Source organism: Artibeus jamaicensis, unplaced genomic scaffold, assembly GCF_021234435.1.
Source record: "Artibeus jamaicensis isolate MK-2021 breed Jamaican fruit bat unplaced genomic scaffold, CSHL_Jam_final contig_1417, whole genome shotgun sequence".
Taxonomy (NCBI): domain Eukaryota; kingdom Metazoa; phylum Chordata; class Mammalia; order Chiroptera; family Phyllostomidae; genus Artibeus; species Artibeus jamaicensis.
Genome location: NW_026521282.1, coordinates 733,712 through 756,910, shown reverse-complemented (window position 1 = coordinate 756,910; position 23,199 = coordinate 733,712). Strand labels below are relative to the sequence as shown.

The 23,199-nt window shown below is 55.3% G+C and overlaps 2 protein-coding genes across 3 annotated transcripts; one reads left to right on the top strand and one right to left on the bottom strand.

The window, feature by feature from the left end:
- The first annotated feature begins 499 nt into the window (after window positions 1-499).
- On the top strand, window positions 500-2,843 carry AVPR2 (arginine vasopressin receptor 2). The gene is made up of 4 exons (XM_037150590.2): window positions 500-585; window positions 1,092-1,145; window positions 1,482-2,366; window positions 2,547-2,843. The coding sequence occupies exons 2-4, from the start codon at window positions 1,121-1,123 to the stop codon at window positions 2,750-2,752; spliced, it is 1,116 nt and encodes a 371-aa protein (XP_037006485.2). The 5' UTR covers window positions 500-585; window positions 1,092-1,120; the 3' UTR covers window positions 2,753-2,843.
- Window positions 2,844-3,384: 541 nt separating this feature from the next.
- ARHGAP4 (Rho GTPase activating protein 4) lies at window positions 3,385-23,154 on the bottom strand. Of its 2 annotated transcripts, none has more exons than XM_037151104.2 (22): window positions 23,013-23,154; window positions 18,383-18,587; window positions 18,145-18,307; window positions 17,856-17,918; window positions 17,422-17,607; window positions 16,580-16,708; window positions 16,271-16,492; window positions 9,030-9,131; window positions 8,688-8,879; window positions 8,513-8,597; window positions 8,194-8,221; window positions 7,843-7,945; window positions 7,221-7,281; window positions 7,058-7,135; window positions 6,840-6,974; window positions 6,627-6,732; window positions 6,295-6,528; window positions 6,119-6,198; window positions 5,854-6,037; window positions 5,568-5,660; window positions 5,159-5,252; window positions 3,385-3,988 (listed from the first exon to the last, which is right to left on the bottom strand). In XM_037151104.2, the coding sequence occupies exons 1-22, from the start codon at window positions 23,077-23,079 to the stop codon at window positions 3,755-3,757; spliced, it is 2,844 nt and encodes a 947-aa protein (XP_037006999.2). In that variant the 5' UTR covers window positions 23,080-23,154; the 3' UTR covers window positions 3,385-3,754. The 2 variants fall into 2 exon arrangements, with proteins under 2 accessions (XP_037006999.2, XP_037007007.2); XM_037151112.2 differs by having other exon boundaries at window positions 6,125-6,198.
- Between the last annotated feature and the right edge of the window lie 45 nt (window positions 23,155-23,199).

Sequence of the window (23,199 nt, the reverse complement as noted above, 5' to 3'; positions counted from 1 at the left end):
GCCTCTGTGTTAGTGGGGATTCCTGGAGCTCTCACCCTTTCCTTACCCCTGCACAGAGGACCAGAAGGAGCCTGGCTTGGGAAAGGAGTCGAGCTTTGCCCCCCAAAAAGCTGTATGATCCTGAGCCAGTCCCACCCATCTCTGGTCTCAGTTTCCCCACTTATCATGGAGACCCTGAACTAAGTGATCTCCCAAAGCCTTGCCAGAGCCGACATGCCAGTAAACTGATCCCTGCAAGGGTGAGGGCAGTTCAGAGTACAGAGGAGGGAGGGTAGCTGGCCTCTAGGTCACAGCTGGGTCAAGATGGGGACCAGCCTCAGTGCCCTCAGAAACGGAGTCGGGGAAAGGAGTCCTGGGAACAGGCCCTGGAGTGGCTGGGGGCAGGAAGGGAAGCAGTCCTTCCCGGTGCCACAGGCAGGAGGCCAGGGGAGGTGCACGGGGAGGGGGGAGGAAGTCCCCTCCTGGGCAGGTCACTCCCAGAGGCTGGGTTGGGGCGGGGCAGGCGATGGAGAGCAGATCTGAGCTCCTGGGATACCTTGGAGCCCGCTGCTGCCCAGCTTCCCAGGAATCCAGGAGCCCGGCCAGGTAAGGGGCTGCCAGGGGTCCCGGAGGCACGCTGGCCCTCCCCGCCCAGCCCTCAGCCCTTCCCCATCCCGTCTCCTGACCTCTGTTAGGGCAGGAGGTTCTAGATGTTTGCTTTGGGTCTTGTGGACTGCCTAGCTGGGCCCTAGGCTCAGTCTGTCCATCTATTTAATTGCCCCCTTTTCTGTCTTCCTCTGCCCAGCCTTTCGAGGAGAAGAGCAGGGCCCTGAGGTCCATGCCTGGCTCAATGGGGCCACACCTTACCAACCCCGACTGAGCTGAGGGCGTACACCCAGCTCGCGATCGCTAGAGCACACATGCGCACACACAGACCCCAGCGCCTGATCGCTGATACACAGCTACATGCACAGGCTGGAGCCCCCACCCCACCATACACACAGACACCCTGCCACCCTGGCCCCTTTCTAAGGGCCTCTGTCCACAGACTCTGGGCAGCAGGGCGAGCCCTTTGGATGGAAGGTTGAGCTCGCCACCCTGTTCTCCTCCAGGTGCTCAGGACACCCGCCCCGGCCCCAACATGCTTGTGGCTTCCACCACCTCTGGTAAGGTTCTAGCCACTGGGTCCCTACCCCTCCCCGAGCTGGGATGAGCCAGGTGGGCTGAGTGGCGTTGGCTGGAGTGGGGTTGGAGGGAGCCAAGAAGCCCCTCCTTCAGACACCTCTTTTGCCCTTCTCCCAAGGCTGCCCATGGGGGCTGGGGCTGCCCTTCCCTCCGTTTCACGTGAGGTGGGGAGATGATGTGCGCTCTGCTGGTGGAAGGGAAGCAGAAGATATCCAGGCCGCTTGCTCTGCCTGTCTCGTTGGAACCTCCTTGGGTTCTCCAATCGGCCTGCGCAGCACCCTCCCTAACTTGCCCTCTCTCCCCCCCTCCTCGCCCAGCTGTTCTTCAGCCCGTCTCTCCACCCCTTCCACTTGGCAACAGCAGCAAGGAGAAGCCTGTGGACGCCCGGAACCAGCTGCTGGCCCAGGCGGAGGTGGCCCTGCTCTCCATAGTCTTTGTGGCTGTGGTCCTGAGCAATGGCTTGGTGTTGGCAGCCCTGGCTCGGCGGGGCCGTCATGGCCGCTGGGCACCTATGCACGTCTTCATCGGCCACTTGTGCCTGGCTGACCTGGCTGTGGCTCTGTTCCAAGTGCTGCCCCAGCTGGCCTGGGATGCCACCGACCGCTTCCAAGGGCCCGATGCTCTGTGTCGGACCATCAAGTACCTGCAGATGGTGGGCATGTATGCTTCCTCCTACATGATCCTGGCCATGACATTGGACCGCCACCGTGCCATTTGCCACCCCATGCTGGCACATCGCCACGCAGGTGGAGCTCACTGGAACCGGCCAGTGCTGGCAGCCTGGGCCTTCTCGCTCCTTTTCAGCCTGCCACAGCTGTTTATCTTTGCCCAGCGTGAGGTGGGAGCTGGCAGCGGGGTCTTCGACTGCTGGGGTCACTTTGTCGAACCCTGGGGCCTTCGTGCCTATGTCACCTGGATTGCCCTGATGGTGTTTGTAGCACCTGCCCTGGGCATCGCTGCCTGTCAGGTGCTCATCTTCCGGGAGATTCATGCCAGCCTGGTTCTGGGGCCAGCAGAGGGGGCTGGGAGGCGCCGAAGAGGGTCCCGGACAGGCAGTTCCACCGAGAGAGCCCCTGTGTCAGCAGCTGTGGCCAAGACCGTGAGGATGACGCTGGTGATTGTAATTGTCTATGTGCTGTGCTGGGCGCCCTTCTTCCTTGTACATCTGTGGGCAGCGTGGGACCCGGAGGCACCTCTGGAAGGTGGGTGTGGCTGTGGCTAGAGTTATGGGGAGGGCTGGGGCTTGGATGCATATGCACCTCTACCCCCCCCCACACACACACATACATCTAGCTGTGGGATCACTAACCACTAGCAGGCACATGGGGTCGCACCCCCGCCTGGGCACCCTCAGCCCCAACCCCTCTCCTCCACCTACACAGGCCCCCCCTTCGTGCTGCTCATGCTGCTGGGCAGCCTCAACAGCTGTACCAACCCCTGGATCTATGCCTCCTTCAGCAGCAGCGTCTCTTCAGAGCTGCGCAGCCTGCTCTGCTGCGCTTGGAGGCGCACCCCACCCAGCCTGGGGCCCCAAGAGGAGTCCTGTGCCACCGCCAGCTCCTTCCTGGCCAAGGACACTTCCTCCTGAGAAGCCAGGGGGCGCCTTCCTTCCAGAGGCTACACAGAGCTCAGCCGCCTGCCAGGGGGCTGGTCCTGGCGTTCAGAGGGAGGAGGGCCAACTGGGAATTGGCTCCGGGATAGCGAGGGCCCTGGGAGGTCAGCTCCTTGGCACTAGGTACGAGGAGGGGCTGCAGCAGTATGGTGTGTGGCCTGTGGCTTGTGCCCGGAGCTCAGAAGGAAGCTTCCTTCTCCGGAGCTTCCTTTCCTCACTTGTCTGTTTGCCCTGTGTCCCTTCTCACTCTCTCCCTAATAATAAAAGTGTCAGCTCATTTTCCACCCAGTGTGTTTCCTTGGATCAGGCTAACAGTGGGTGTGAAGGCGGCATGGAAAGACATTCTCAGAACCCCCCACATACATATAGCACCACAGACACATGTGTGACTCTAGAACCCATGATGCAGGTGACCGAGCCTTCAAATGTACAAGTCCCCAACCCACACAGCCCTATGCCAAGTGTCCCCCCGCCGCCCGCAGAGGCTGTTCCAGCTGCTCAACCTTTCCCCTTTGTTGAGCACCCTGGCATCTGGCCTCAAACAGTAGGGGTGCCAGGGAGTTGGCCCTGCACCCGCCTGCCCAATCCACCAACACAAGGGAACTGGATCACGTGGGGGAGTCAGTCTTTATGAATGAATGGCTGCCGAGCCCTGCCAGTCCCACGTCCTTGGCTGAAGCGCAGACGGGCACGCTCACCTGAGCAAGAGCACGCACCACCCAACAGCCCTCACAGAAAGGCTGGGGAGGGGCTTGCCCCCAGCCTCCCTCTTTGGCTGCCTGCTAAAAGGGCCTAAGCCGGGGCTGGGGCAGGCAGGAGTTTGTTCGGCCGGCCACGTCCTTCTCTCTGCAAAGGATGAGGAGTAGGTGTTCGGTGCTTGCTGGACAGGGCAGGGAAAAGCAAAGGGCCCGGGAAGGGTGAAGAGTCTTGCCGGTGATCCCCTAGGGTGGGGGGGCCTGCCAAGGAGCCAGCAGCACCTCACTGTGGCTTGAGGGGTGAGTCCGGGCCCTGGGGGTGGGACGCTGAGGGTGAGGCCGGGGCCCCAGGGCTGCGGGAGAAGCCTTTGTGCTTGCCCAGGCGGCCGCAGCCTGGAAGCCTCGGGCTGCGGGGCCCGGGGCCTGGAGAGCTGGTCGATGCTGGTCCAAGGCCCTGGCGGACAGCAGCTTTGCCCAAGAGCTCCTTAAACACCGAGTCCATGGTCTGTGCCACAGCCTGGTAGAGAGAAGGAGGGCCTCTGGTAGGAGTATCCCCCGCCACCCGGCCACACACCCCTGCCACTCCCCCGCCCATGCCCGGTCAGTGTGATGACTACTAACCCGGGCACCAGACCCTCCCACTCTCTGTTGCCCAAGCCTCCACCAGAACTCCCCACTCCAAAAACAAAGTCCTCTGCTACCAACCCGTCACTGGGCCCTTCCTCTCTATGCGCCCGCAGTTACTGTCCCTCCTCCCTTGCCCAGTTTACCTCTTGCCACTTTTGGTGTGACTCTCACAACCTCCTTTGGGGACAGCAACCTTCAACCTAGCCTTGCCGTGTGGGAGCCTCATGCCTACTCTCTCCCTGGCCCAGACCTCTCACGTGACCTCGGGGGCCACCAGCATGCAGGACCTCCCAGGTCAGCAGCTGCCTGTACCTCGCCTGGCCCTGCCTGCTGCCTGCCTCCCCTGGAATGTCTCTGCTGGCTGCGCTGCCTCAGTCCTACCACCTGCTGGTCCAACTCAGCCCCGTCCCTGGGCTCCCAGGACTGGCCACTGGGCTACACCTAGGACACAGTGTGCTCTCCGGTTCTCTCCATGAGCACAGACTGTCCCTAGGGCCTCTGCCTTGGCTGGGAGCAGTGAGCACCCATCAGGGGGTCGACACGAACTCATGAGACAGAGCGGGGACTGGTCTCCCCAGGCTGGCACCTTGCTGCGGCTGCACACAGCACCTACTCTCTCCTCCCAACACAGCCACCGTGCTGCCCAGCTCTCCAGCCAGCCACCCCCTCCAGCCTCTTTCCATCTGTCCCTCTCATCCTCCTTGGCCCACCAAGCTCCTGCCATGTCACCATCTGTCACCTAACTTTGTTCCAGATTCCAGCCTTAAAGCCTGCCCGATAGCCGTTGCCCATGCCACTCACCACTTCCCACTCAACCAACCATAAAGCCCAAATGCATGAGCCTTCATGTCACCCTCTCCCCTGCCACTGGGCCTGTCCTTCCCCGTAAACTTATATCCTTGCTGACCTGTCACTTTTTGGGTTAGCCTCAGGCAGCCTGTCTGAGGCCAGGAGGGGCAGACTCAGACCTCAGGAAGGAAGAATCTGATTCATAAGGGGAGACAGAGACCCCCCCAGGAGACATGCTCCCACCTGACGCTCAGCCAGTGCCCGCTCTCACCTTATCCATCTCCACTAGTCGCTCGGGGGAGGCTGGGACCACGAAGTGCCGTCTGTGCCCAGAAGGGCCCCCGGGTGAGGTGCATGGCTCTGGCCTGCAGGGCACAGACAGTGAGCCGGGCAGGGGCCCTGGGAAGTCCCTGCACTGAACAGGCAGTGGCTCCTCCCATCTCAGGGCGTGCCCAAGGGACAAAGACAGAGGGGCTGGCCCAGAGGGTCCATCCTATGGTCCACTGACATCCCTTACCTAAGTGGGCCCCTCTCTGTGTGCCCGAAACCTGACCCCAGCCCCCTCCAGCCTGTTCATTGCTTGGGACAGGGTTGGCGCCCCCCAACGGGGCTCAGGTGGGAGTAGGCAAGTGAGGCCGTGAGAACGGGTCTTCCCGATGGGCCGCATACCCCCTGCTCACCGATGGACAAACTCCGCGGCCAGGAGGCCCTCTGGACTGCTCACCAGCTCCCCTGCAACCTGCAGCCCCTGGCCCACCGACGGCTTCTCTGCTCTGTGGTCAGAAAGACGGCCTGTTTAGGGTGCTGGGGGAGGTGGGCAGGCTTTGTGTGCCAGTGCCAGCCAGGAGTCAGAAAGGCACACAGAAAAGCCTCCGGATGCTGGGACTCGGGGCGGCGGAAGGGCCGAGACCTGGGTTGAAGGGAAGCTGTTGGAGAGCCTCCTGGAAGCACGTGGCACTCACTCACCCCTCAGGCAACGTGATGTACTTGTGGGGAATGAGTCCGCGGGTGCCGGCGCACTCGCCCCACCACCAGTCGCCGGAGGCCCGCTCATGCAGCCGCAGCACATCCCCGCGCTGGAAGCTCAGCTCCTTGGCTGTGCGGCCCGTGTAGGCAAAGCAGGCCACGGCCTCCACAACGCCCTCCAGGACTGGGAAGAAGAGAGGATCTCAGTGGGAGGGTGAAGTGGGCATCCAGGGTGGGGACAGGGTGGGGTCCTTCTTCTCCATACCCTCACCATCTTCCTGGGCCAGGGTCCCAGCTTCCAGCTCTGGCTCATTGTCCCCTGCCAGGCCCTCCACCTGGGCGTCCCTGAAGTCCAGAGCAGAGAGAGGAACATGGCTGGTTGGTGGGGCTCCCCTCGGCTGGATGCCCCGCCCCACTCCAGGCAGCACAAAGAGCACATACCCCAGGCAGCTGGCAGAAGGTGGCGCCATGCACTTCTCGTAGACGGGGCCTGGCAGCAGGGTCAGGGATGGGAAAACCCGAGCAGGCTGCACGATGAGCGTCTGCACCAGCTGGTTCACCCGGGTCTGCAAGGCCACAGGGTCCTGCCCGGCGGGCACGGGCAGCAGTGTTGGCCCGAAGCACACGGCCAGGTTGTACGGGTCCATCATATTCTCATCACTATACTGGGCCAGGCTGGGGGCACATGCAAGTCACAAGCGGGAACTCCCTGCCCAGTGTCCCCAGCACCCCTCACCCACATCAGCTGCTCCTGCCTCCTGAGAAGCACTCACTGGTTGAGGAAGGTGAAGAGGTAACGTAGGACCACCAGCACTGGTCCCGGCAGCTGTGCCAGAAGGCGGCTCACAAGCTCCACCCGCTCCTCCATGGCCTCCAGGTCTGTGGCCAAGGCCACCACCCCAAAGAGGAAAAAAAGCCCACAAATGTGGACACAGCCACTGGGGATCGGCCCCTCCCACCCAGCGAACCTCAGGCCCCGGCCTCACCAGCGGAAGCCAGAAGCTCTGTGAACAGGTCCGAGGAGAAGAGTGGGGGATCCAGGCTCCGAAAATAGAGCTTCAGCACTCCTGCCACCGAGTCCAGGTCATGGGCTGTACAGCCTTCCACCAGTGGGTCCTCCCCTGAGGACAACACAGGGCACAAGAAGGCCGATCGTACCCATTCCAGCTAACCCCCACCGCCACCCTACCCTGCCCGTTCCCACCTCTCTCGAAAGCCTCGCGTATCTCTGAGATCCGGGGCTGAGCACCCGACACTCGGAAGATGCCCTCGTGCTGTAGGCCTGCGGGAGGACAAAGAGTCAGTGGGCGCTGAGCCCTCTCCCCACACCCTCTACATGGGTGCCACGTACTGGGTGCCAGGCTTACCGTTGAGGTTAATGAAGCGAATACAGCTCTCCACCACCAGGGGCACGGGCTGGCCTGAGCTCTGGGGACAGAGAGGGTGTTCACTTCTCTCTGGACACAGCAAGTCCCACCTCGTCACTCGCTTGCTTTTACTCTCTCCTAACAATGCGTTATGGTTGTTGGCAATGAGGCCCGGCACGTGGCTTGCAAGATTCACTCCCAGGTGTCTGATGTCCCTGGGGCCGGTTTAGGCAGAGCCTTATGTTTTACTCGCTAACTATTTAGTGCTGGCAGGGGCAAACAGCATCCGATTCTGTATGTTGACCTCGAATCGAGTAGCATTGCAAAACTCAAATTGGTTCTTTTAAATAGTCCGTCGACTCTTTTGACTGTTTACATACATAATCACATCATGACAAAAAAATAGATGCTGCTGAGGCTTTGGGGAGATGTCTATTTCTAGTTCAGGACATTTCCTTCCATCAGACGAGGCCTGGCAGAAGCCCGCCCAGGAAAGGCGGTTGGCAATGAAGGACACTGGGGTCGCGGGCAGCCAGGCTACAGAGGTGGCCCAGGGCTCAAGACAGACGAGAATGCAGGGGGAGGGCCTGCATTTCGTTGCAGAGGGAGGCGAAGCAAGTACCTGGATAAACTTCTCCATGTCTCCCCCAAAGAGTTTCTGGTTATACTGGGAGCTGGGGCGGGTGTGGCGGCTCTTCTGGAATTTTCTCTGTGTATACTGGGTCCTGTAGCGAACGGAAGCTGGCTCTGAGGGTTGTGGACATGGGGAATGGGATGCCCCACCCACCAGCCCAACCAGGGCCCTGGAGCTTGAGAGTTACTTCGGAACCCACTAGGTGAAGTGGGAAATGGAGGCCACAGAAGAATGGGCAGCAGAGCCGGGCCCCAAGGAGAAGGGAGTGGTGACCTCACAGCTCGACCCTTGCAGAACCCCAGCTCCTCAAAACAAACCAGCCCCTCATGAAGAACTCACCATGACACCTCCCGCTCCTCCTTGTCACCTGGGGAACAGAAAAGGTTGGTGTGCCTCTCAGGCCAGGAGGCCCTCAATGAGCCATAGAGAAAAACGTGTGGTCTAAAGGCCAAGGGCGCTTAGTGGGGCCAAGGGCACAGTAGAGGCCAGGACCTTTGCTGGGTTATTTCCGTCCCACCAGCGAACCTCCTTTCTGGTCAGAGAGTAGTATGGGCTGGGTGGGGTTCTAAGCCAGGAGAACCGAGGGCGGGCGCCGCTCCTGGCTCCTGGCCCCTGGGGTGGAGTGGAAGGGACCAAGGGGCCCAGGACTGGGGCCCACCTCGCTGGATGGCCTCCTGCAGTTTCTCATGCTTGGCCTGCAGCTTGGCAAGGATGCTCCGTCCACTCAGATACTCCTGTAGCTTCTGGGAAGTGCCCCCCAAAGCCCCAAGTTTTAGTCTCAGCTTTGGGCACCCCCTGTACCCCACCCCTGCCCCCATCCCAGCCCTCCCCACCGTAATGTAGAAGGTCTCAGTCTCCTGCTGCTGGCCCCGCCTCCGACCAGCCTGCCGAGCACCTGGGTCCGAGCTGGTGGACTTGAGGGACTCAGTGGAGGGACTGGCCTGGAAAGAGTCGACCGCTTCCCCATCTTCCAGGGCCATCACCTCCAGCAGGGCCTGCAGTGTAGCCTTCAGCGTCTTGTTCACCTGGGGAGAAGGCAGGAAGTTCAGGGCAGGAAAAACTGGGGACAGGCAAGGGACAAGAAGTCCAACTCTAAAGAGAAGGGAAGGGGTGGCCATGGATACCTCACTCGGTCTCCAAGTCTCTGCCCCCAGGACAGGACAGGCCACTCATACCTCCTCTGTCTCTATTGTCTGTCGGTCTAGGCGGCTCTGGATATTCTGGGCTCTGGGTAGAATCTCGTCCCGCAGCTCCACCTCGACTCGGATCTCAGCCACCTACAAAGGGCAGCGTCTGAGGAACTGAGGGCTCAGACGTGGGAGCGGGAGTAGGGCTGGGCAGCAGATACCAGGGTCTCTGGGGCATGAGGAAACCGAGTGCGGTTCCACTGCCTGATGCACAGGACCACCAGGCCTCCGGGCTTCATACACCTGGTCCTGGAGAATGGCAAGCGCACTGCCCCAAGGGAGAGGAGCACAACCACGCACACTCGGGCCTGTGCACAGATGCTCGGGCAGCAACCTCCTAACAGCCCCAGGGTGACAGCAGTCCAAGCATCCAGCAGCTGACGAATGGAAAAGCAAATGTGCTGCATGCACACAAGAGAGTATTATTCAGCCACGAAAATGAATGAAGTCCTGCCTGCCACACGCTACAACACAGGTGACCCTTGAAGACATTTCCTTGAGTGAAAGAAGCCAGACACAAATGGCCATATATGGTACGAGTCTGTTTATGTAAAATGTCCAGGAGGAGCAGACCTAGAGAGACAGGTATAACAGGCGCTGGGCGAGGGGACGAGAATGACTACTTAATTATTTGTTTTAATGGTCAGGAAGGCTGGGATCTGAGTCAGAAGACAGAAGGCTTGGCCACACCTCTCCTGGGGAGAGCAGAGGGCAGAAAAACGGTTTACTCTAACCAGGCAGAAATACATTCTCATGAGCGGTGTGCGGGGTGGGAGGAGACAGCTTTAGGAAGCGAAGAATTCCTGTCTTGAGCACGTAAACACCCAGAAAACTCTGACATCAAGTTCCAATGGAGAGTGAGGGCTTCACTTAACTGTGATAGGCTAAACACACCCTGCTCTCTGCTCCTCCAAGCTCCACCATAAAGGGGTGCATGAAGGTAGAAGTCACAGGGACACGGGGAAGAGGGGAGGAGACGACAGCACAGAAGAGATATCAACGGACTTGTGGAACATGGAGACCGGAGTATCTGACTCAACAAAGCTCAGACACTAGCCAGTCAAAGCAGCCGCTGAACCCGGAAAAACTCAGAAGATGGAGAAAGTCTGTCTAGGAAATGATACCACGGTTCCTCAAAACAGTACACACAGACTCGTCACAGGATCCGGCAATGGCACTTTGGAGTATCTACCCAAAAGAATTGGAAGCAGGTTCTAGAAGAGATATTTGTGTACTTCTGTTCATAGCAGAGGTATTCATAGTAGTCAAAAGATGGAAGCAGCCCTGGCCAAGTAGCTCAGCTGGTTAGAGTGTCTTCCCAATAGGCCAAGGTTGCAGGTTTGATCCCTGGTAAGGACACATAGAAGAATCAACCAATGAATGCATAAATAAGCGGAACGACAAATCTCTATCTCCCTGCCCCCTTCCTCTCTCTCTCTCTAAAATGAATAAATAAAAAAAAATTAAAGGTGAAAGCGACTCAAGTGTCCACCGATAGAGGAACAGATAAATAAAACATGGTCTGTCCATGCAACAGAATGTTATTCAACCTGAAAAAGGAACAAAATTCTGATACATGTTTCAACATGGATGACCCCTGGGGATATTATGCCGAGTGAAATAAACCAGTCACATAAAGACGAATAGTGTAGGATTCCACTTGTATGAGATCCCTGGTGTAGTCAAATTCAGAGACAGAAAGCAGGATGGTATGTGCTAGGGTTGGGGAGGGGAATGTGGGGATTAAGTGTCTATGGGAACAGAGTTTCAGTTTGGGAAGATGAAAAGCTCTGGACATGGATGGTGGTTGTGCTTAACGTGCTTAATGTGACTGAACTGTACGCTTAAAAATGGTAAATCTGTGCCTTGGCTGGTGCGGCTCAGTAAACTGAGCGCCTGCCTGTAAACCAAAGGGTCACCAGTTCGATTCCCAGTCAGGGCACATGCCTGGGTTGTGGGCCAGGTCCCCAGTTGTGAGCACATGAGAAGCAATCACACATTGATGTTTTTGTCCCTCTCTTTCTCCCTCTGTCTAAAAACAAATAAATAAAATCTTTTTAAAAATTCATAGTTAAAAAAATGGTCAATCTTTTTTTTAAAGATTTTTATTTACTTATTTTTAGAGAGAGGGGAAGGGAGGGAGAGAGAGAGGAAGAGAAACATCAGTGTGGAATTGCCTCTTGCACACCCCCTACTAGGGACCTGGCCCACACCCCAGGCCTGCGCCCTGACTGGGAATCGAACCAGTGACCCTTTGGTTTACAGGCCAGCACTCAATCCTCTGAGCCACACCAGCCAGGGTGGTAGGGAAATCTTGATTTTAAAAGAGTCTTCCTATACCGTAGGGAGCACTGACATTAGAAGAATCACCCCCTCGAATCAACACAATTAACAGAAAGCTAGAGATTTACTCTCTGGAAAGGATAAATGGGAAGCATTCTGGACTCAGGGACACTAGTCACAGCTAAAGAAGGAGACGAAACGCCCCACAGATGAGAAAGAGCGGAGCAGCCGCTGCCATCTGGAGCAGTCCCAACTGGGTCTTGCTGCTGCCCCACTGAACATAAGGAACGTCAGAGACTATCAACATCAGACAAGGCCCCTTTGTGACCGTGACGGCTGAAGACTAAAACAAGACCACCTTGTAATCATGTGTGAGCACAGACAAACACAAACATATTGGCCAAGCCACAAAGATAAGTAAACCTGCGCCCGTCCCAGCTCATGAATGACTGCTGCTTCCTCATCAATGACAGCTTTACCCTCCCTTAAACCCCTACCCTGCTTTTCTAGATAAGATTTATTAAGACATCCTAAGAACCCCGAAACGCCAATCCAAAATAACCTACGCACCCCAATGTTCAAAGGAGCACAATTTACAATAGCCAGGAGTTGGAAGCAACCTAGGTGCCCAGCAGTAAATGAACGAATCAAAAAACCATGGGACATTTACACAATGGAATTCTATGCAGCAGAAAGAAAGAAGGAGCTCCTACCCTTTGGGACAGTATGGATGGCACAGGAAAACCTCATGCTAAGCGAAATAAGCCAGGTGGTAAAAGACAAATACCACATGATCTCACCTTTAACAGGAACCTAATCAACAAAACAAACAAACAAGCAAAATATGACCAAAGACAGTGAAACGGAGAACAGGCTGACAGTGTCCAGAGGGGAGAGGGAGGGAATTTCAGGGGAAAAGGGGAAGGGTTTGCAGGAACAAGTATAAAGGATGCATGGACAATAACAAGCTGGGGTGGAAACAGGAGGGAGGTGGGGAGGGCCAGGAGGGTGGGCTGGGATCGGGGTAAAAGGCACGAAACTGTACTTGAACAACAATTAAAGTAAAATGAAAACAAACAAAAAAAAAGACACACAGTCAGAGTTACCCTTGCTTCCTGACGGCATCCAAGCCAGAGTCAATCCTCTCCCCAATCCCCACCCCGATTGTAGCCCAAGTCCTAGAGTCTTTCCTGAGACTCTCTTCCCTGGTTCCCCAAGGTGTGGAGTTTGCTCGCAGCAACGATCTGAGTTCCTGCCCAGCCACCCTGTGGGGAGCAGCACTGTGGACCTGCTCGGCTCACACACACCATGTATCTAATTCCCTCTCTGTTCCTCCTCTTAATTCTGAACTGATGGCTAAACTAGCCATTTAAGAAAAAGTCTACACGGGCCTGCGAACCAGACAATCGCGGTTCGATTCCCAGTCAGAGCACATGCCTGGGTTGCAGACCAGTTCCCTGCAGGCTAGTTCCCAGCCAGGGGACGCAAGAAAGGCAACCATACATTGATGTTTCTCTCCCTCTCTCCTTCCCTTCCCCTCTAAAGATAAATAAATATAATATTTTTTTAAAAAGAAAAGAAAAAGTCTAAAATGGAAGCCATAGATCAAAGCAAGTTTTTAAACAAAGAGAACATGGCCGGGTAGTTCAGTTGGTTATAGTGTCATCCTGATAGGTCAGCGTTTCGGGTTCAATCCCTCGTCAGGGCACATACAAAAATCAACCAAGGAGCCCTGGCTTGTGTGGCTCAGTGGATTGAGGGCCAGTCTGCAAACCAAAGGGTCGCTGGTTTGATTCCCAGTCAGGGCACATGCCTGGGTTGTGGGCCCGGTCCCCAGCAGGGGTGGAGTGAGAGGCAACCACACATTTATGTTTCTCTCCCTCTCTTTCTCCCTCCCTTCCTCTATCTCTAAAAAAAAATAAATAAAGTTTTGTTTAAAAAATCAACCAAGGAATGCACAAATGCACAAGCCAGTGCATCTGTCTGTCTGTCTCTCTCCTCCTTCCCTCAAGTCAATTTTTAAAAACATACTGCAAGAAAACAGAGAAAATGCAAGGAACAGAGAAAATATCAAGAAAACAACAAAAAAAACATTTCAGAAAGATTTGAGAGAACGGTGTATTTGTGAAACAATAACAAAGGGTTATAACAGGAATTTAGAAAACAAAAAAGAACTCTTAGAAACAGAAAGTATAAAAGTAAATTTCAAAAAATTTCAGCAAGGGGTTGGTAGAGGTAGTTGAAGAAACCTCTAAGAAATCAGAATTACGAGGCATAGAAATGGGAAATAGGAAAGAGAAAAGAGAAGGAAATTAGAGAATTAACCCATGAGGGCCCTGGCTGGTGTAGCTCAGTGGATTGAGCGTGGGGCCTGCGAACCAAAGGATCACGGTTCGATTCCCAGTCAGGGCACATGCCTGGGTTGCAGGCCGGTTCCCCAGGGGACACATGAGAGGCAACCATACATTGATATTTCTCTCCCTCTCTCCTTCCCTTCCCCTCTAAAGACAATAAAATCTTAAAAAAAAAGAAGTGCATATGAAAACCACATGACATTTAAAAAAAAAAAGAATTAACCCATGAGGTCCAACATTTAATTACAAGGAATCTTTTTTATTGTACATTCAATTACAGTTGACATTTAATATTATTTTGTTAGTTTCAGGTGTACCGCATAGTAGTTAGACAATTATATAATTTATGAAGGGATCCCCCCGATAATTCAAGTACCCATCTGGCACCATGCAAAGTTATTATAATATTTATTGCCTATATTCCCTGTGCTGTACTTTCATCCCTGTGACTGTTTTGTAACGACCAACTTGTACCTCTTAGTCCCTTCCCCTTCCTCACCCAGCCCCCAAACCCCTCCCATCTGGCAGTCATCAGTTCGTTCTCTGTGTCTCTGAGTCTTTTCTGTTTTGTTTGTTCATTTACTTTGTGCTTCAGATTCCACCTATAAGTGAAATCATATTTACCTTTCTTTTTAAATTTTATTCATTTATTTTTAGAGAGGGGGAAGGGAGGACGACAGGAAGAGAAACATCCATGTGTGGTTGCCTCTCGCATGGCCTCCACTGGGGACCCAGCCCACAGCCCAGGCATGTGCCCTGATCAGGAATCGAACCGGTGACCCTTCTATTCGCATCCCATACTCAATCTACTGAGCTACACCAGCCAGGGCCGTATTTGTCTTTCTTGGTCTTACTTATTTCACTTGGCATAATACCCTCTAGTTCCATCCATAATTATAAGAATTCTTTTTTTTAAATTTATTTATGTATTTATTTTTAGAGACGGGAAGGGAGGGAGAAAAAGAGGAGAAGAAAGATCAATGCCTCTCACACGCGACCTCTAGGGGACCTGGCCTGCAACCCAGGTACGTGCCCTAGACCAGGACTTGAACCCTCGACCCCTTGGTTCACAAACTGGCACTCAGTCCACTGAGCCACACCAGCCAGGGCCATAATTATAAGAATTCTTAAAAGATAAGACAGTTAGCCCTGGCTGTTGTAGCTCGGTGGATTGAGCGTGGGCTTGCGAACCAGACAATCGCGGTTCCATTCCCAGTCAGGGCACATACCTGAGTTGCGGGCCGGTTCCCTGCAGGCCAGTTCCCAGCAGGGGACGCGCTAGAGGCAACCATACATTGATGTTTCTCTCCCTCTCTCCTTCCCTTCCCCTCTAAAGATAAATAAATAAAAATCTTAAAAAAAAAGAAATACTTTCCTTTTAAAAAACTATAAAAAAAAGATAAGACAATTAACGGGAGAAAATTATCAAAGAAATAATACCAGCAAAACCTAAGGACACAACTTTCCAGACTGACAGGACCCACTGTTTGCCCAGCATCATGAAAGAAAGAGAGTCCCCAAAGCATAGCATCCTAAAATTTTACAACAAAAGGAAAAGAGACTACCCTGAAAGCTTCATGGAGAACAATTACAGATCATGTACAAAGACTCAGAAGTGAAATGGCATTGGACTTCTCACCTATAATACTGAAAGGAAACTGATTTTCTACCTTGAACTCTATTCAGCTAAACTACCAATCAATTTCAAGGAAAGAATACAGGCATTTTCAGATCTGTTCCAGAGCAGGGCTCTAAAAAAAAGAGGAAGCGCACTGATTGCCTGGTGTGGAGGCAGGACCATGAGCACTACTACACGGTGGTCGGTGGGTCGGTGGTCTGGTCGGGGGGGGGGCGCGGGTCCTGAGCCCGGATCCTCCACAGAAGGAAGCTGGTAGAACCTACGGCAAGTTGAAAAGCAGCTAGCAGCCCGCTGCATGATTTGAACACACAGAGGGAAGCTCCAGAGGCAGCAGCTAGAAGACTGGGAAGTGGCTGTTTCTGGGGAGTGGGAATGAGTTGGAGAATAACTATGTGCCATTGTAAGCCTTCAGTAACCTCTAAGGTTTTAAAGTATTACTTTGGTCAAAATACAGATAAAATAACGAAAAGCTCCATGTAATCCCAGCCCATGCGCAGTGCTCATTAGGATAAACGGGTAAAGGGGGGGGGAACTCAGAGACAAGTGAAAAAGATGCCTAGTTACATTTTACTGCTTGTAGGGTTTCTTTGCCTCTAAGTTTGTGTTATGAAGTGTCTGAAACATACAGAACAATTGGAAGAAGGGTACGTGGACAGCTATATGCCCACCTGCCACCTGCTGTCCACATTGACATTTTTGCTGTGTTTGCCTTGTGGGGGGTGTTCATGCCCTGGATGAACTGCAATGACCTACAGAAGTCTGTTTGCTTCAAATGTGAGTGGGAGACCTCATTTGCCTCAGAGCCTTTGACTGAGGGTCTGAGAAATAAGCCGCACTCAGGAGTTTTGACTCCTCAGCAAAGTGAAATTCATTGACTTACCTAATGGGCAGACAACACAAAGCCCTTGGCATCAATTCTGGGGGCATTAAGGGGAAGGGGCTGCGACCCTCACCTCATCGCCTTCGTGAGGCTGGTAGTCAAAACGCAGCGGGGGACAGAAGGCAACTGCATGCACCTCCAGCACCTTGGCCTTGTCCCCTGGAGGATCCAGGGCCTCCACCGCCTCTTCCAGGCTGCCCAGGCCCTGCATTTGGGAGGCTTGGGTGCGGCTCTCGGCAGCTGTGTAACTCCGGAGCACCTGCCCCAGGGCCAAGTGGAACCCGGTGTCACAGCACTGAGGAGAAAGCAAGAACACAGCTTGGATATGCACCGGTGCACTGGACGCTGCCCCCGCCACCCTGCCTGTCTACCCAGCACTCACGTCCATGAGGTCCAAGACATCGTGCAAGTAGTAGTTGTTGACGGCAGCGTTGACACTGGCCAGGCTGAGCAGATACTCATTGCGTGCCTTCGTGCACTTGAGTTTGTGTTCCAAGAACTTGGCCTGACGCTGCTCAAGATCACACAAGAACACCAGGGTCATCGACTTGGTCAGACCTCACAGTCTCCCCGCTGTCCTCTCCATATGGACAGCTACACCTGAAGTCCCACAGACCCCTCAAACACTGTGGCCAAAAGTCCCGATGTGCTCACCCAGCCCACCCTGCTGTGCACAAACCCTCCTGTCTCGGACTGGCAGCCCCGGTTCTGCCTCGGCTCCTCCCAGCTCGGCACCTCCACAGCCTGGTATTTCTGCCGCCCTCAGCCTCTTCATCCTCTCTTCAGAGCCCACTTCAAATGCTCTTTATCCCTGTATAGCACCCAATCACCCAGTCTACATTTCTTCTTGGTCCTGAAACCTCATAGCACTGTATGAAGCAAGGAGGGTGGGTAGAAAGGCCCCCAGGCTTGGAAGCACCAGAGCTCTCTTCGTCCCAGCTCTGCTGGGGTGGGGGGGGCAGCTAGGAGCACAGGGGAGACAGTCACTGTCCTCCTGACCTCTCTGTGCACCAGTCTATCATGGGGAACCTTCCAGAGCCAGCAGGGCTAAGCAGACCCAGGCCCTCCCCCCACAGCTCTGCCAGAGGCCCAGGTCCTCTGCAGCCCCGCCGTGCCCCTCCATGCACCACTTTCCCACAGGCCCCAGGCACAGTCCAGGGACTCACAGGGACAAAGGCCAGGAGCTATAGCCTTCACACACTGACCAATGTCCTCTAAGCCCACCTTCTCCACCAGCCGTGATCCCTTCTTGAGGGAGGTCTTGCGGAGGGGCCCCGCCTCGGTGCTGGCAGTGGCTGTGGCGGCAGCAGCACTCCGGCCAGCCCGCTTCTCCTCCTGCCGCTCAGCTTCCCGGAGCTTGGCCTCGGCATTCACGCTCTCTGTGTGGTACACCTGGTACGTCTTCTTGGCCTGAGGGAGGCCCAAGACCAGGCAACCCTGCTGTAGGCCAAGGCCACAGCCAACCCTCCCCCTCCTCCTGGTACTCAGACCTGAGAGTTAGGCAATCCCATGTGAGCACCTAGCCCCCCAACCCTGTGCCCAGGGTGGGGAGAAAGGCAGGTCTGTCCTGGACACCCAATCCTCCTTGAGCATGGCTTGGTGAGATGCGATGTGATATAGCCTCACTCTGACTGGAGTGGACCCTGCCCCATCCTCACCGTCTGAAGCTCTGACACCACCTCCAGGAGCTCCTCCTGCAGCTGCTGCTCCAGATCCTTACTCTGGGGAAGAGGGGATGTGTGACCAAATCACTACCTCAGTGTAGCACACACTGTTCGCAATCACCTCAGCTTGGCACTCAAGGCTACACCTACCTCCCTGCCACCTGATACCCATCTAACTTCCTCCGCCCTCCCAGCCCTGACACCTCTGGACTGAGTACCCACAGACTGCCCTTGATACATCCTGAGGCCATCACACCTCCTATACCCAGGGTGAGGGCCTTACCTTCTTGACTATACGCCCCACATCTTCCGCAATGTGACTCAGGCGCTGGGTCAGGGGCCCCGCCAGCACCTCACTGAGAGCTGCACTGTCCCGGCTCTGCTGCCTCGTCTGCTGCAGCAACACAGCCCAGCAGTGCAAGGACGACAGGAGGGATGGCTCCTTTCTGGGGGCAGAGGGGCACTCAGACTGGGAGCAGGACTTGGGCCCTGCTGCAACCATCCTGCCAACAAGAACCTACCGGAAGCTTTGGTGCTCCCGGCTGCCCCCCAGGCGTCCTCCTCTGCTGGAGAAGCGCTCGGCCAGCTTTTCCAGGCCTCGGGAGTACTCCAGCTCCACCTCGGCGCGGCGCCGCATGAACTCAGCCAGCTCCTGCAGCAGCTCCCGTCGCAGCTCACCCTGCAGCTCCAGGCAGCGCAATTGCTCACTCAGCTGCCAGCGCATCTCTGTGGGGAACCATGGCTCAAGCCTGGGCAGGAGGCCATCCTGCCCACCCTGAGGGTGAGGGCTGGGGCTGAGGAGGAAGGAGTCTGGCTCCCAGGGAGAGGTTACAGGTTCGACTGTCCAGCTGAGCTCGGAACAGCTCTGAGGAAAGGCACCTCTGGGCTGAGGCTAAAGGGAACCAGCCAGGCCAAGTGGTTGAAGAGAAATGGGAAGGCTGTTTCAGGGCGAGAGGAGAGCTGCGCAGAGGCCTGTGGGTGAGAAGGAGTACGGCAGATCCAGGAGGGGTGGAACCAGTTGTGATGGTGAGGACATACAGCTGCCCTAGCCAGGCGCCTTTCACTTAGGCTGCCTATAACTCTCTGGTTCCAGGAAAGCCCCTGAATTGCTTCCCCTGCTACTTCCTGCCCCTCAGGTACCTGGGACCCCAGGCAGAGCAGCCTCCCTGCACACACAGACACGCAGGGCTGTGTGGGGGCAAGGCAGCTGCGGTGCTCTGCCAAACCTGCAGTGGACTCCTGACAAAGCGGGGCCCCATACTGAAGGCCAGCGGCTGGGGAGCGCTGATCATATCTGACAAGTGAAAGGAGTGAGGAAACAGGCCTGTGTTTGGTCCCCAGTTCCGACTCCTGGTCACAACCCCCAAGGGCACCCGAGCCCTACCTCCCAGCAGACAGAGCCACACCCAGGGCCCCCACACTTATGGCTTTTGACACTTTATCATTGGCTTGATTGGGCAACACTGCTTTCCCCACACAGGCCTAAAACAAAGAACTGCCTGAATGACAAGCTTAAGCAACGTCTGCAAACACTTTTAGCAGCCACCGCGTGCCCAAGTGGGCACTGGGGCTCCTGGGTAAATAAGTCACTGTTGGGTCCCAGCCAGGTAGCTCAGTTGATTAGAGCATTGACCCCGATACGCCAGGGTTGTGGGTTTGATCCGCAGTGTTCGGGTCATGGGATCAACCAGTGAATGCATGAATAAATAGAACAACAAATCGATGGTTTTCTCTCTCCCTCTAAAAAATAATTAAGTAAATAAATAGCCCTGGCTGGTGTAACTCAGTGGATTGAGCGTGGGCCTGCAAACTAAAGGATCGCAGTTCAATTCCCAGTCAGGGCACGTGCCTGGGTTGCAGGCCAGTTCCCAGCAGGGGACGCACGAGAGGCAACCAGACATTGATATTTCTCTCCCTCTCTCCTTCCCTTCGCCTCTAAAGATAAATAAATTAAGTTAAAAAATAATTAAGTAAATAAATAAAATAAGTCACCATTTTGGCTCTGACAAGCAGGTCACCCACTTAGGAATCTCTGTCATGTGTCTAGGGAGGGGCACTAACTGATGTCTTTATCCAGCAGAATGCTGATTGCATGCTAAACACAGAGCTACGGTGACAAAGAGGGTTGACTGAGGGCCTGCCCTTGCACAGCTGAGACGGGACTGGGGCACACACAGCAGTGAACAGATCAGAGCAGGGGGATGGGGAAGGGTTATTTAAGAGGAGGGTGGTCAGGAACAAGTACCACTGGGGAAGAACTGAGGGAAGTGATGGGGGTGCTGTGGGGACACCTGGGGAAAGAGCATTCAGGCCAAGGGAACAGTGAAGGCAGTTGAAGCCAGTGTGGCTGGGGTCAGCTGTGCCAAGGGAAGAGAGGGAGTGTGAGGCCAGTGGGGGCAAAATGCACAGGGACCCGGGTCCAGGTGACGCCTGGCTGAAGCCAAGGGAGGGGGCAGCCATGGGGAGCCCAGGAGGAGGCCAGGTGATAGAGGGAAGTGCCCAGGTGGGTTGGCAGCTACTGCACCAGTCCAGGCAAAAGACAGTAAGGGTTCAGATCAGAGAGCCAGCCCAGGAGGATGTGTGAAGTGGCAGGACCTGGGGTGGCTGTTTGAGAGGACTCCACTGTGAACAGCTCAGTACCAGCACCATTTGGATTTCTGGGCTGCCAGTGACTTCCCAGGGGTTGTGGAATGTGGAGTAGCCTCAGTGGGTGCTGCCCACCGGGCATCCCCATCTCTGACTCTGATCTCCCTTTGCGGAACACCCCCTTTCTATTCTCAGCCCCTGGGTCCCTCTCCCTGATTCCAGTTGCTCCAGATGTGGCTGCCTGCATAACCAGTCCCTTGGCACCTCCATCGCTATCCACCATTGGCTCAGTGATGGGGCCAGGGGCCACAGTCCCCACACTTTGATTAGAATTACTGAACAGGTGCTCTTTTTCAGCTGAGGGGTCAAGCTACATAAGCAGAAGCCTGGGGAACGGGAAGGCGGGGGGGGGGGGGGGGGCTTCCTGACAGTGAAACCAATGCAGACCAGGGCAGAGCCAAGCAGTGTCCTTCCATCATCTGAGGCCAGGCTCCAGTGGCTGGCTCTCAGCTCCACGGGCCAGGTGGAGCAGGTTCTGTGCCACTTGCAATCAGGAGAGTCTTCACTGAATCGCGGTAATATTTTGTGAATGAAAGTATATTTCATTTAATTCCAAGAAATGTCTGAGACCTCTCAGCTCACCATACCTTCCTCTGGCACCTGCCCCACCTTCCCAGAGCAGCAACAGCTCCCCGGGCACAAGTGAACAGTGCTGAATGGACCAGCCCCCCAAACTGTTTCACTTTTTCTTCAGGGCAGCCACGCCTTGGTCAGGATCCAGACATGCGCACTGGCTGGTGTCAAGTAGGAGATTTGGGAGTTAGTGCTTCAGGCTGGGTCTCTGCCCACCTCCCAGATCTCAGTTCAGACACACTCATCAGACAACCACCCCCTGACCTCTCCCCAACCTAGGACTGGCCCTCTTCCCACCCCCTTTCTTGACCACCTGCTTTCTCTTTATAGTGGTTCGCGTCGTAATGGAAACTGTGATTCCTTATTTACCAGATGTGTCTGAGCTCTCGGAGGGACAGGACTGGTTCTCTTTTGCTCAGCACTGTATTACCAGGGCCTGGGGCGGGCAAAGGAGATGCATACAAAACATCTGTCACAGGGAAGGATGGAGTCCGCTATGCTTGGGCCCCACCAGCACTTCCTGTGAGCAGGGCCCAGGTCTCACTTCTGCTGACAAGCAAAGCAGAAGAGAAGATGGCCTCCCAACCACGACTATGCTGACCTTTCATAATTCAGGGTGTCAAGACAATGATCCTGTTTTCTAACATGGTAGGAAGTTTCTTTCGGGGCTGATGGGGGTGGGGGGCAGGGAACAGAAGCCCAAATCTTTGGAGGGCCACAGCAGGCAAGCAACATCTTAAAGACAACCTTCCTCACATTCTCCATTTTTTCGGCGTGAATGAATTGAGCCATATTTGGTGGCTGAAGAGTTTCCAAAGTCCTTCAGCCTCACGACATTTTGGGGAAGCAGGATGGGAGTCATTGTCTGCTTCTGAGAAATGACAAAGGTGAGGCTTGGCGAGCTGGCTCACCCCACACCACTGCCTCTCACACAGGGAGGACTCAGGCACACTTTGGTGTAAAAGGCTTGTACTGGTAATTACATTGTGGTAATTACATTGGAACCTGCATCCCTGGGTTGGAAGGATCTTTAAGGGTCATTTCAGTCTGCCTCCTAGGAACCGTGGTGCTCTATGACCATGAGCAAGTCACTGCTCCTCGTTCCTCGGAGCTCCAGTGTCTTCCATCAGCAAACAGAGCTATTGAGAATGACGCGTGAAAGACACTGGGAAACTTTCAGGCCCCCAACTGCTGGTGCTTGGATGCTACCTCCTTCCCTTTGTAACAGTCACCACGCCCAAAATAAAACCCCGAAATAAAACCACAGAAGTTGCCGACAAAGAATTTGCAAAGCTGATTTGCATGCGATTTGTACAGAGTGTTTATCAGCACCCAAAGAGGTCTACTCTTCAGAAAGCTTCGAGGCTGGCCTTGTTGAATCTCTCAGGCCAAGACTCACTGTGCCAGATGGACCCAGAGACCGCTGCCTTCAGCTCTGAGCCCCTACAGTACCCAAAGGAGGGCTACAGGGACTGAAGTGGTTTAAGGACAAAGCCATCCACCTAGGTACCTAGACTCCCTTAGCTGGCCCCCCTCAGCAAAGTCAAGGTGTTTGATTTCATTCTGGCTAGAATGCCACTTTCTGGGGGGGGGGGGGCGGTCACCTTGGTGTACCCGAAGGCCCCCTTCTCTTCTCAGGCTCCTTGGGTGAGGTGCAAAGAGAACCAATTAGGGCAGTGAGACCAAAGGAAGGAATGATGGAGGGATAAAGGAGGGAAGGAACGGGAAAGCAAGGGAGAACAACAGGGCGGTTGAGGCCAAAGGGGTGCAGAGAAACGGGCAGGGGGCTGCGGCTCCCTCTTCCATCACCCAACCCCCATCGCTAGGAGGGATAGGGGGACCTGGGACTGTGGCAGCGGCACTTTTAGGGCTCCCCCATAGCCTTGGGGTCTCAGCAGGGAACCGGACCAGAAGAGCCGAGCGCCCTCTCACCTTTTACTTGCGTCTCATACTCGGCCTGCGGCCCCCGCTCCCGGCGCAGCTTCCCGTGCGTGGCCATGGAAGCCCGGCAGCGGCGCCGTCGAGCCCCACTGCTCCCACGCAGCAGCCGTTAGTGGGCCGGGCACTGGGACCCTGGGTTCCGAAGCCAGCACCCTGCACCGGCCCCGCCCCTCTCCGC

Bases quoted from the DNA above. Each gene is read 5' to 3' on its own strand.
- AVPR2 (XM_037150590.2), top strand. From the start codon at position 1,121: ATGCTTGTGGCTTCCACCACCTCTG. The intron at 1,146-1,481 runs GTAAGGTTCTAG...CTCCTCGCCCAG, and splicing joins TGTGGCTTCCACCACCTCTG to CTGTTCTTCAGCCCGTCTCT. The intron at 2,367-2,546 runs GTGGGTGTGGCT...CCACCTACACAG, and splicing joins CCCGGAGGCACCTCTGGAAG to GCCCCCCCTTCGTGCTGCTC.
- ARHGAP4 (XM_037151104.2), bottom strand. From the start codon at position 23,079: ATGGCCACGCACGGGAAGCTGCGCCGGGAGCGGGGGCCGCAGGCCGAG. The intron at 18,308-18,382 runs GTAGGTTCTTGT...CTCTGCCCCCAG, and splicing joins CGGGAGCACCAAAGCTTCCG to AAAGGAGCCATCCCTCCTGT. The intron at 8,880-9,029 runs GTATGAGTGGCC...CCTTCTCCCCAG, and splicing joins AGACAATAGAGACAGAGGAG to GTGAACAAGACGCTGAAGGC.